General features: G+C 44.3%; 1 protein-coding gene and 1 long non-coding RNA gene across 9 annotated transcripts in view; one reads left to right on the top strand and one right to left on the bottom strand.

Moving 5' to 3' along the window:
• Window positions 1–12202, bottom strand: part of LOC103783741 (uncharacterized) — a 35611-nt gene that overhangs the window by 16251 nt on the left and 7158 nt on the right. The gene's annotated exons all lie outside the window — the stretch shown is intronic.
• Window positions 1–12202, top strand: part of EIF4B (eukaryotic translation initiation factor 4B) — a 35929-nt gene that overhangs the window by 21354 nt on the left and 2373 nt on the right. Inside the window, exons 7-14 of one of the 8 annotated variants that reach the window (XM_034935799.3) lie at window positions 283–420; window positions 515–688; window positions 6121–6349; window positions 6930–7027; window positions 9791–10004; window positions 10737–10792; window positions 11634–11736; window positions 12023–12095. In XM_034935799.3, coding sequence (XP_034791690.1) covers window positions 283–420; window positions 515–688; window positions 6121–6349; window positions 6930–7027; window positions 9791–10004; window positions 10737–10792; window positions 11634–11736; window positions 12023–12095 — 1085 coding nt within the window. Of the gene's footprint in view, window positions 1–282; window positions 421–514; window positions 689–6105; window positions 6350–6929; window positions 7043–9790; window positions 10005–10736; window positions 10793–11630; window positions 11737–12022; window positions 12096–12202 lie in introns of all 8 variants that reach the window. The other 7 variants (XM_055095635.2, XM_034935798.3, XM_055095632.2 and 4 more) reach the window with 7 other exon arrangements.

The raw sequence follows: 12202 nt of genomic DNA, 5'->3' as shown, positions 1-12202 counted from the left end.
ATTGTTTTAGTGTCTTGTGTTTTGTTTTGTTTTTTGTTTTTGCATGTAAACCTCTTCTCCTTCTGGAAATTCATTATGGAATTTTTAGGGATTTTTTAATTTCCAACCCACCCTTCCCAAATTATTAGCTGAGCAACATTTATTTCACCAGGGAAACTTTTTGAAGAAATCAGATAGAAAATTTAAATAAACAGATTCTTCCAAATTGGACTGATAGCTTACCGTGTTTCTATTAATGGTGTCAGAGAAAAGGGGATGGTGTTACTTGTCTGTTTCCTCTAGAGTATCGAGATCGTTATGATTCAGACCGGTATCGGGATGGATATCGGGATGGGTATCGGGATGGCCCACGCCGGGATATGGATCGATATGGTGGCCGGGATCGCTATGATGACCGAGGCAGCAGAGACTATGATAGAGGTAATTGTAAAACATGTCGAATTGCTCTTTCAGTAACTTTGCCTTTTTTTTTCCTCCTCCGCTGTGATGATTATAATTTGGGATATATTTACAGGCTATGATTCCCGGATAGGCAGTGGCAGAAGAGCATTTGGCAGTGGGTATCGCAGGGATGATGACTACAGAGGAGGCGGGGACCGCTATGAAGACCGATATGACAGACGGGATGATCGGTCGTGGAGCTCCAGAGATGATTACTCTCGGGATGATTATAGGCGTGATGATAGAGGTAATAGTTTTCTTTTTATGTACTTCATGGAGCAGAAACTGGGAAAACTACGGAAAATTTGTGATTCTGTTACAAACTACTGAGTTGGGCACAAATATAATTTGCACATTGTACAGGAAGCAGCAAAGCATAGTAGAAAGAGCATTGGCTGGCCAAGTGTGGGCAGATCACAAGGTCAGGAGATCGAGACCATCCTGGCTAATGGTGAAACCCCATCTCTACCAGGTGTGGTGGCAGGCACCTGTAGTCCCAGCTACTAGGGAGGCTGAGAGAGGAGAATGGTGGGAACCCGGGAGGCAGAGCTTGCAGTGAGTGGAGATGGCGCCGCTGCACTCCAGCCTGGGTGACAGAGTGAGACTCCCCATCTCAAAAAAAAAAAAAAGCATTGGCTAAGGATGACATCAGTGGAAACACAGCAGTCGAATTGTTTTCATCTCATATGCCTTCACAGATAGATTTTTCAGTTAAAATTTATTGAATAAACAGTAGAAATGGAAAAAAAATTGCCAGATACTGTTATGTTGTGATCTCAGTAAATTACACTTAAAACAGATGGTTTTAGCTCCATTTTTCAAGTGAGGGAAATGAAATTCAGATTAAACGTAGTCCTGTAGCCCATAATTGGTACTATGGGGTTAAAAACGAAGCATTAAGGCCAGGTGCAGTGGCTCACACCTGTAATCTCAGCACTTTGGGAGGCCAAGGTGGGCAGATCATTTGAGGTCAAGAGTTGGAGACCAGCCTGGCCAACATGGTGAAACCCCGTCTGTACTAAAAATACAAAAATTAGGTGGCCGTAGTGGCACATACCTATCATCCCAGCTACTCGGGTGGCTGAGGCAGGAGAATTGCTTGAGCCCAGAGGCAGAGGTTGCAGCGAGCTGAGGTCGCACCACTGCACTCCAGCCTGGGCGACAGTGAGACTGTCTCAAAAAAAAAAAAAAAAGGATTGCTTTCTGTACCATTATACCACAATAATTGATGTTCATTAATTATAAAGGTGAGATTTTGGTGCACCTATTCTAAAATTATGCCCCTAATACTATAAGATATAAAATGTAAACTGTGTTACAAATCTAACCTGTTAGAAAATACTAATAAATGGCCACCATTTGTGTTCTAACTTCAGTGATGTCATATAAAAGGTTATGGTATCTGGCCCAGAATTTTTTCTATCCTTTTTTTATTTATTTATTTATTTTTTTTATTCTGTTTTTTGCCAGGCTGGAGTGCAGTGGCATGATCGCAGCTCACTGCAACCTTTTCCTCCTAGGTTCAAGCAATTCTCTTGCCTCAGCCTCCCGAGTAGCTGGGACTACAGGTGCACGCCACCATGCCCAGCTAATTTTTGTAGTTTTAGTAGAGACAGGGTTTCACCATGTTGGCCAGGCTGGTCTCAATCTCTTAACCTCGTGATCTGCCTGCCTTGGCCTCCCAAAGTGTTGGGATTACAGGCGTGAGCCACCGTGCCCGGCCAAATTTTTCCTATCTTTAACATCTTTGTGTTAGTCCTAAACTTTGTGCCAATGGCTTTATATCCATCATCTCCTGTGATTCCCCAAGAAAGGAAAATCGATCTGGACAACTAATAAAACACAGTGAGATGACAGAATTCATCAGAGCCATATGGCAATTCTATTGCAGTGAGGTCTTTCCTTCTCCCTCAGAAAATGGTGAAGTCTTTACTCCTTCCTCAAAATAATAATAATAATTCAATGTTTGTTTTTTTTTTTTAAAAAAACTTAGGCCAGCCATGGTGGCTCACATTTGTGATTCCAGCACTTTGAGAGGCCAAGGCAGGAGGATCACTTGAGCCCAGGAGTTCAAGACAAGCCCTGGCAACATAGTGAGACCCCATCTCTGCAAAAAATATAAAAGCTGAGCGTGGTAGCATGTGCCTGTAGTCCCCGTGTCTTAGGAGACTGAGGTAGGAGGGTCGCTTGAGCCTGGGAGGTCAAGGCTGTAGTGAGCCAAGGTCTCATTTCAGCTTGGGCAACATAGTGAGACCCCATCTAAAAAATAATAAAATAGGAAATAGGTTTTAAAAAATTATATTCTTTTTTTTTTTTTGAGACGGAGTCTCTCTCTAGTTGCCCAGGCTAGAGTGCAATGGCGCGATCTCGGCTCACTGCAACCTCTGCCTCCCAGGTTCAAGTGATTCTCCTGCCTCAGCTTCCCAAGTAGCTGGGCTTGCCACCACGCCCGGCTAATTTTTGTATTTTTAGTAGAGACGGGGTTTCACCATGTTGGCCAGGATGGTCTGGATCTCTTGACCTTGTGATTCGCCCACCTCGGCCTCCCAAAGTGCTGGGATTACAGGCGTGGGCCACTGCGCCCAGCCAAAAAACTACGTTCTTAAAAGTGATTTCCTCAAGCAAGAAGCCTAAAAATAATAGCTAACATTTATTAACCATTTACTGTGTTCCATCAGTGAGCTGAGGGCTTGTACAAGTATTGTTTAATTCTAAGACTTCTGTGTGGTATAGGTAAAATTACAAGTTAGAAAAGTGGAGGCTCAGATGTGGGCCTCATGTTCTCCTTGACTTCTGACCTTTTCCTCTCTCACACTGTCCCTTACCTCCCCACCAAGAGCTGCATACCTAATTTTTTTTTTCTCTTCTTGCTCTTACCCCCCCATTCCCTCTAAGATCTGCCCTCTTGTCTCTAGTTGCTGCTGCTACCTTCGTTGAGGCCTCATTGCTGCACCCACGTTACTGGCCATTGCCTCCTAACAGAGTTCCCTTTCTTGCTCCGTTCTTCACATTGGCCCCAGTTGTCAGTTGTCTTTCTGGCATAAGATCTAATTACCTTATTCTCCTGTTTAGACCTGTCTAGTTTCCCCATGGCCTGGAAGATAGCCCTTTCTCTATACCTCTGACATACACGGGCCTTCACTGTTTGCCCAGCCTTTACTTTTTTCTTCTTGAGACAGGATCTCTGTCGCCCAGGCTAGAATTGCGGTGACATAATCATGGTTAACTGTAGCCTCAGCCTTCTGAGCTCAAGTGATCCTCCTTCCTCATCCTCCCCAGTAGCTGGGACTAGAGGTGCGTGCCATATGCCTGGCTAATTTTGATACTTTTTCTAGAGATGGGGTTTCTCCACATTGCCCAGGCTGGTTTTAAACTTCCAAGTTCAAGTGATCCACTTGCCCTCGGCCTACCAAAGTGCTGGGATTACAGGCGTGAGCCACTGTGCCTGGCTGCGTTCTTTTATTAATATCTTAAATGAGCTACTTTTTCTGAGCCCCTATTTTATCTTACAAAAGTGACGGGGCTATAATACAGATTTAAAATATGTTTAGGAACATATATAAACTGTCGGCTTAAAGCCCTCGTAGAAAATTTAGATCTTGTTAAACAGTACCCTCTATCTACAGGTACTATGTGCATATGTAGTAAAAGTATAAAGTCAAGTGTGGGCATGATGAAGTCACCATCTAGTGGTTATTTAGAGGACAGAGTGCAGCTGGTCATGTCATCAGGAGGTTTTACCTCTTTGTTAAGGTTACATTACTTAAGCCAGGTGATTGTATACATAGGCTTTCTTTATATTCTCTGTATCTTTTGTATATCCAAAATATTTAGGACAAACAATCATTTTTAGAAATTTAACTTCCTTGAAACACTTAGGTTTCTCTTGAAAGTGTTCTGACAACTTAAATCGAGGAAGAAATCAGACTGCCTTAAGAGTTTATTTGTTCAGTGTTACATGCTTTGCCCCATGAACCACCTGCCAAATTTATATTATACACAGAGACAAGGGTATAAGATCTAGAGTCTTCCTGGCTGGGCGTGGTGGCTCACATCTGTAACAGCGCTTTGGGAAGCCAAGGCAAGCGGATCACTTGAGGTCGGGAGTTCAAGACCAGCCTGGCCAACATGGTGAAGCCCCATCTCTACTAAAAATACAAAAATTAGTTGGGCATGGTGCCACGTGCCTATACTCCCAGCTACTGAGGAGGCTGAGGCAGGAAAATCAGAGAGGCAGAGGTTGCAGTGAGTTGAGATCACACCACTGCACTCCAGCCTGGGTGACAGAGCGAGACTGTCTCAAAAAAAATAAAGAACTAGAATCTTCCCTATCGTATTGTATTAGTTCTTAACATGCAGATTTCGGAGCAAGATACTTCATCCAGTAGTTTAATGATGGTCAAAAATTTCTTCCCATATAAAAGAAGTCTTGATAGATTATTAATTTATTACTTAAACGTTTACCATTTTTAGTCTTTCCTGTGGTCTTGTACTACATCATGGATGTGGTAGAAGAGTAATTGAACTTGGGTTTTTGTTTTTTTTTTTTGAGATGGAGTTTGGCACTTGTTGCCCAGTCTGGAGTGCAATGGTGTGTTCTCAGCTCACTGCAACCTCCACCTCCCCGGTGGGTTCAAGCGATTCTCCTGCCTCAGCCTCCCGAGTAGCTGGGACTACAGGCATGTGCCACCACTCCTGGCTAATTTTGTATTTTTAGTAGAGATGGGGTTTCTCCATATTGGTCAGGCTGGTCTCGAACTCCTGACCTCAGGTGATCTGCCCGCCTCAGCCCCCCAAAGTGCTGGGATTACAGGCGTGAGCCATTGCGCCCGGCCAGAACTTGGTTATTTATGCCATCTATTTTTATTTTTATTTTTTTTTTTAATTTATTTTAGGCGTAGTTTTGCTTTTGTTTTCCAGCCTGGAGGGCTGGAGTGCAGTGGTGCGATCCTGGCTCACCACAACCTCTGCCTCCCAGGTTCAAGCGATTCTCCTGCCTCAGCCTCCCGAGTAGCTGGGATTATAGGCATGCACCACCATGCCTGGCTAATTTTTTATTTTTACTAGAGACGGGGTTTCTCCATGTTGGTTGTGTTGGTCTCGAACTCCCGACCCCAGGTGATCCACCCGCCTCGGCCTCCCAAAGTATCGGGATTACAGACGTGAGCCACCACGCCCAGCCTGAGCTACCTATTTTCTTTTTTTTCTTTTTTTTTTTTTCTTTTTTTTATTTTTGAGACGGAGCCTTGCTCTGTCACCAGGCTGAAGTGCAGTAGCTCAATCTTGGCTCACTGCAACCTCTGCCTCCCAGGTTCAAGCACTTCTCTTGCCTCAGCCTCCTGAGTAGCTGGGACTACAGGTGCGCGCCACCACGCCCAGCTAATTTTTGTATTTTTAGTAGAGACAGGGTTTCACCATGTTGTCCAGGATAGTCTCGATCTCTTGGCCTTGTGATCCACACGCCTCGGCCTCCCAAAGTGCTGGGATTACAGGCGTGAGCCACCATGCCCAGCCTAAACTACCTGTTTTCTAATGATCTATTTGCCTTCTGTGGATTGGTTAGGCCACTAACTTGAATCTCATGTAGCATTTCATAGGAGTTATATCTGAGAAATCTGGCTTTCAGCCATCAGCTTCTGGTGATTGGAAAACTATTACTTAAAGTTTCATTTAACTTAGGTCCCCCCCAAAGACCCAAACTGAATCTAAAGCCTCGGAGTACTCCTAAGGAAGATGATTCCTCTGCTAGTACCTCCCAGTCCACTCGAGCTGCTTCTATCTTTGGAGGGGCAAAGCCTGTTGACACAGCTGCTAGAGAAAGAGAAGTAGAAGAACGGCTACAGAAGGAACAAGAGAAGTTGCAGCGTCAGCTGGATGAGCCAAAACTAGAACGACGGCCTCGGGAGAGGTGTGTTGTCTTCTTGATGGATATCCCATCTAGGAATCCGGTGGTTCGTAATGGGTGCATTACATCCCCAGGGGCATTTGGGAAATTTGTGTCGTTATCACATTAGTGGTTGTCACTGATGGGCATTTAGTGGGCTGTGGCCAGGGGTGTTAGGCAGTATGCAGTGTTAGGGACAGTTTTACACAATGAAGAGTTGTTCCCTGTCCATTACAAAAGTGTTTACTATTAAAAGCTGGTATTGTATCTAAAAGGCTAGAGACCTACTATAATGAGTAATTGCCCTGAAAAACTAGGCCTGGTAATGAGTGGCTTGTAGAACTGTGTTGATTAGTAAAGAAGGGCAGTATTGTAGATTATGTAGGATACTGTTCTTAACCATATTAGTTGATTCTTGCTGAAGTATTTAGGGCCAAAGTGTGTCTTAATGTCTGTAGCTTTCAAATAGTTTGAGGGAAAGATAAATTTATATGCATATACACATATAGATGAAGTAAGTGATGGTTCTTGAGGGGTCAGCATGGGTCTAAGGTGGCCTTCACTGAGCCAGGCATAATGTGTATTTTGTGAATCTCTCGTACAGACACCCAAGCTGGCGAAGTGAAGAAACTCAGGAACGGGAACGGTCGAGGACAGGAAGTGAGTCATCACAAACTGGGACCTCCACCACATCTAGCAGAAGTAAGTCAGACCAGGGTGGGTATCGTGTTATTGCCGTTTTCCATAAACTATCCATAACCAAATTATGCAGAGACCTTGCAGTATTTAAATTCAGTCATGAACTCTTTATTTGGGTTGCATGGGCCGGGGAGTTTCCTATCTTCTGCTCCAAAGAATCTGAGGAATGGGTACCAGAGTAGACCTAGATGATCTGCTTAATAATCTACCACTGAAGTGGATACTTGATTGTTAGGTTTGTCTCTCTCTTTTTTTTTTTTTTTTTTTTTTTTTTGGTATATTTTCATTTTATGTCTTGACATCTTTGAATGTTGTTTATTCAGAACAGTCAACGGCTTGGAGTTTCATGTGAGCTGTCCCAAGACCAGCCTTTTTTGATGTTATCATCACCAGAGCAGTGTTCTCAAGCAGTGTTATTACTGGTTGATCAAGCACTTTTAGTGTTTTGGAAACCTAAATGGTTCAATTGTAATACCTCCCTTCCCTTACCATGATGTGTTTTTTTTGTATTTTGTTTTGAGACAGGGTCTTACTCTGTCACACAGGCTGGAGTGCAGTGGCATGATGATGGCTCACTGTAGCCTCACCTCCCTCAGCCCTCAGCCTCCCTAGTAGCTGGAACTGTAGGCATGCACCACTACACCCAGCTAAATTTTTTTTTTTTTTTTTTTTTTTTTTTTTTTTTTTTTTTGAGACCGAGTCTCACTCTGTCGCCCAGGCTGGAGTGCAGTGGCACGATCTCGGCTCACTGCAAGTTCTGCCTCCCGGGTTCATGCCATTCTCCTGCCTCAGCCTCCCAAGTAGCTGGGACTACAGGTGCCCACCACCACGCCCAGCTAATTTTTTGTATTTTTAGTAGAGACGGGGTTTCACTGTGTTAGCCAGGATGGTCTCAATCTCCTGACCTCATGATCCACCCGACTCGGCCTCCCAAAGTACTGGGATTACAGGCGTCAGCCACCGCACCCGGCCTACACCCAGCTAAAATTTTGTAGAGATGGTTTCCCCATGTTGCCCAGGCTGGTCTCAGCCTCATAAAGTGCTGGGATTCCAAGGGCCAGCCACTGTGATATTTTTTAAGGTCTTTCCTCCCACCTCTAAATTGATTTGTACTTGCATTTCTTTTATTTATTTATTTATTTATTTATTTATTTATTTTATTTATTTATTGAGATGGAGTCTCGCTCTGTTACCAGGCTGGAGTGCAGTGGCACGATTTTGGCTCACTGCAACCTCCGATGCCCTGGTTCAAGCAATTCTCCTGCCTCAGCCTCCTGAGTAGATGGGATTACAGGTGAGCGCCACCATGCCCGACTAATTTTTTGTATTTTTAATAGAGACGCAGATTTGAACGGGCTGGTCTCAAACCCCTAACCTCATGATCACCCGTCTCGGCCTCCCAAAGTGCTGGGATTACAGACGTGAGCCACCATGCCTGGCCTTCTATTTTTTTTATTTTTTATTTTTGTATTTTATTTATTTATTTTGAGACGGAGTTTCGCTGTTTTTGCCCAGGCTGGAGTGCAATGGCATGATCTCAGCACACTGCAACTTCCGCCTCCTGGGTTCAAGTGATTCTCCTGCCCAAGCCTCTCGAGTAGCTGGGATTACAGGAGTCTGCCACCAGGCCTGGCTAATTTTTTGTATTTTTAGTAAAGACGGGGTTTCACCATGTTGGCCAGGATTGTCTCCATCTCTTGACCTCATGATCTGCCCGCCCTGGCCTCCCAAAGTGCTGGGATTACGGGCGTGAGCCGCCGTGCCCGGCCTAGTTTTTTATTTTTAAGACAGGGTTTCATTCTTACCCAGGCTGGAGTGCAGTGGTGCGATCATAGCTCACTGCAGCCTCAAACTCCTGGCCTCAAGCAATCCTCTTGCCCCAATATCCCAAGTAGCTGTTATACGACGGGTGCACACAACCATGCCTGGCTAAATTTTAAAAATTTGTTTTTTTAGAGATGGGGTCTCACTACACTCCCCAGGCTGGTCTCAAACTCCTGGCCTCAAGCAATCCTGCCTCAGCCTCCCAATGGGGGCTCCTTGTTTTTAGAAGACACTTAACTGCATTTTTAAAAAAACACACGTGTAGGTTGTTGTTTTTTGAGATGGAGTCTCACTCTGTCATCCAGGCTGGAGTGCAGCAACATGATCACAGCTCACCTCATCATTTCTAGTAGCTGGGACTGCAGGCACATGCCACATCCAGCTAATTTGTCTATTTTTTGTAGAGCTGGGGTTTCACCATGTTGTCCAGGCTGGTCTGAAACTCTTAGGCTCAAACGATCCGCCCCCAACAGCCTCCCAATATCCTAAGATTACAGGCGAGAGCCACTGCACCCAGCCAGTAGGTTGTTTTTCATAAATATGATTGCATCATAGTCCATGTGTGTTGAGTTTTAAGCTGAAGTTGAGCAGTGGTTACTAGAGTTTGGGGTTTCATCGTAGGTCCTCTTCACATATGTATATTCTCCAGGTCAAGACACTTTTAACATTGAGAATGCAGAAAGGCTGTAAAGGATACTCATTCCTAAAAAGGTCACATGGCTGGGTGTCCCTTAAGTTGTATACATGGTCATTATTTTTCCTATTTCTCGGTGCATCAGTAAGACATTGTTCTGGAAATACTTGTAAACCACTGGTTTAGGGATAAATCCATCTTTGGGAGCCAAAACTTGGATGTGGACTATTTTCCACACTGTTGAGATCCTGGTAGATGCGTGAGCATCTGCAGCCTGATAATTTGATATTTTCACTCTGGCTTCACAGATGCACGAAGGAGAGAGAGTGAGAAGTCTCTAGAAAATGAAACACTCAATAAGGAGGAAGATTGCCACTCTCCAACTTCTAAACCTCCCAAACCTGATCAGCCCCTAAAGGTAATGCCAGCCCCTCCACCAAAGGAGAATGCTTGGGTGAAGCGAAGTTCTAACCCTCCTGCTCGATCTCAGAGCTCAGACACAGAGCAGCAGTCCCCTACAAGGTGAGTCAGTTTGGAAACAGTAGTTGGTTAACTGCAGATTCTAAAATACTGTGATGTAATGATGGAAGATCTCCTACGGGATGCCAGCGTTGTGTAGCACCTTATAAGTTATGCTGGCTTTAGTCTCTTAGTGGCTGGAACTGGCTCATAAGACCTAGTTGTTCCATTTTCTGGAGTTCCATCACTTTGATAGCTTGAAATCAGCTATGATGGGAGTACTAATGCCGCACAAATCTGCAAATACTGTAAGTCAGAGGCTTCCCTTTTGCCACATATTGGCAGTATGGTAGGGGGTAACTTCCTTTCATTTCTCTTAAGTCTTCTCATTTGTAAGCAAAATAGCAACACTATTAGCCTGGCGTGGTGGCAGGCACCTGTAATCCCAGCTACTCGGGAGGCTGAGGCAGGAGAATTGCTTGAACCTGAGAGCGGAGGTTGCAGTGAGCCGAGATGTGCCATTGCACTCCAGCCTGGGCGACAGAGTTAAGACTCCAAAAGAAAAGAAAATAGCAATACTAATCCTGCATGATGTGATGATTAGAAAGCATATGGCACTTTAGTGTTCAAATTACTGCTTTCATTGTAATCTTTCCCATATTTTAATGTTCCATAACATTGAGTATGATTTTGTTTTCTATAAAGCTTACCCACTGCATTTGGAGGATGATTATGTTTCTTGGCTGTTTTCTCCCTGAAACAACTGATGAATGTGATTACCTGTTTTCCTTCTAGTGGTGGGGGAAAAGTAGCTCCAGCTCAACCATCTGAGGAAGGACCAGGAAGGAAAGGTGAGCTCATAGTATGGGAAATAGGTTTCTCACCTAGAAGCCTAAATAAAAAGGCCTCCAAAATTAGATTTTGAAGAGCAATGTGTCTTGCACCTGATACCGTGTTAAGAGTTCTTGGGTTGGCCAGGCGCAGTGGCTCACACCTGTAATCCCAGCACTTTGGGAAGCCAAGGCGGGCAGATCACAGGGCAGGAGTTTGAGACCAGCCTTACCAACATGGTGAAACCCCGTCTCTACTAAAAATACAAAAAAAATTAGCCGGGTGTGGTGGCACATGCCTGTAATCCCAGCTACTCGGGAGACGCTGAGGCAGGAGAATTGCTTGAACCCGGGAGACGGAGGTTGCAGTAAGCCGAGATGGCCCCACTGCACTCCAGCCTGGGTGACAGAGCAAGACTCTGTCTCAAAAAAAAAAAAAAAAAAAAAAAGAATTATTGGGTTATCTACCTTTTCTTGCCAGTAGAGGGAGGAGTGGCCTCTTTGGAGAAAGTATGACACCCTGCCCTTTCCTGGTAGAACATTTCCTTGACAGGAGGAGAAAAAAATCGGAAGGAAATTAACCAAGGTCACTACAGAGCGTCATAGTCTTTATTTCCAGCTTGCTTTTCGTGATGGCATATCCCTACATGGAACTTTTTAGTGGATTTTGTTTGTTTTTTGTATTTTTGTGTGCTGTAGAGGATGTGGAAAGAAGGGCTTCAGGAAGGAAGTCTGGGTTGGGGTGAGGTTAGTTTCCCTCAGTACATGTGGGCACAATTTTCTTCAGCTTAAGGGAAATCTTAGGAGAGGGACATTGATACTTTTACTTGCCTTTAATTTGTTTACATTACTGCCCAAGCAGATGAAAAAGTAGATGGGATGAATGCCCCAAAAGGCCAAACTGGGAACTCTAGCCGTGGTCCAGGAGACGGAGGGAACAGAGACCACTGGAAGGAGTCAGATAGGTATGCTTGTTCTCTTTCTCGTCTTTCCTCTGATCCACATGTTTGTGTAATTAAGAAATTAAGTTCTTGGTTCTCAGAGCACTGCCAGATCGCTCATTGTGAGCAAACTAAAGTCAGCCAACGTAGACAGTTAAGATTCTGAAAATCTAGAAGTAATACATCATCCAGACAACAAGGACTGTTGACTAGAGGTGCCTGTTCAGTGCCTTGAAACTGCATGCATGCACATGTTTGTATTAGGCGAGTCCTTTCCTAAAGACATGGTTTTATGCTTACGTCTCTGCAGGAAAGATGGCAAGAAGGATCAAGACTCCAGATCTGCACCTGAGCCAAAGAAACCTGAGGAAAATCCAGCTTCCGTAAGTGTTGAAGGCTGCTCCCAATTTTTCATTCTAAGAAAAATTCTTAGTATTCTAAACTTTTTGCCGTTGGACTTCTTTTCCATTTGGAATACAAAGTGTTTGGA

This window comes from Pan paniscus, chromosome 10, assembly GCF_029289425.2.
Source record: "Pan paniscus chromosome 10, NHGRI_mPanPan1-v2.0_pri, whole genome shotgun sequence".
In the NCBI taxonomy this organism is placed as follows: domain Eukaryota; kingdom Metazoa; phylum Chordata; class Mammalia; order Primates; family Hominidae; genus Pan; species Pan paniscus.
Note: the sequence above shows the minus strand (reverse complement) of the source record. Positions and strands in the feature narration are given on the sequence as shown.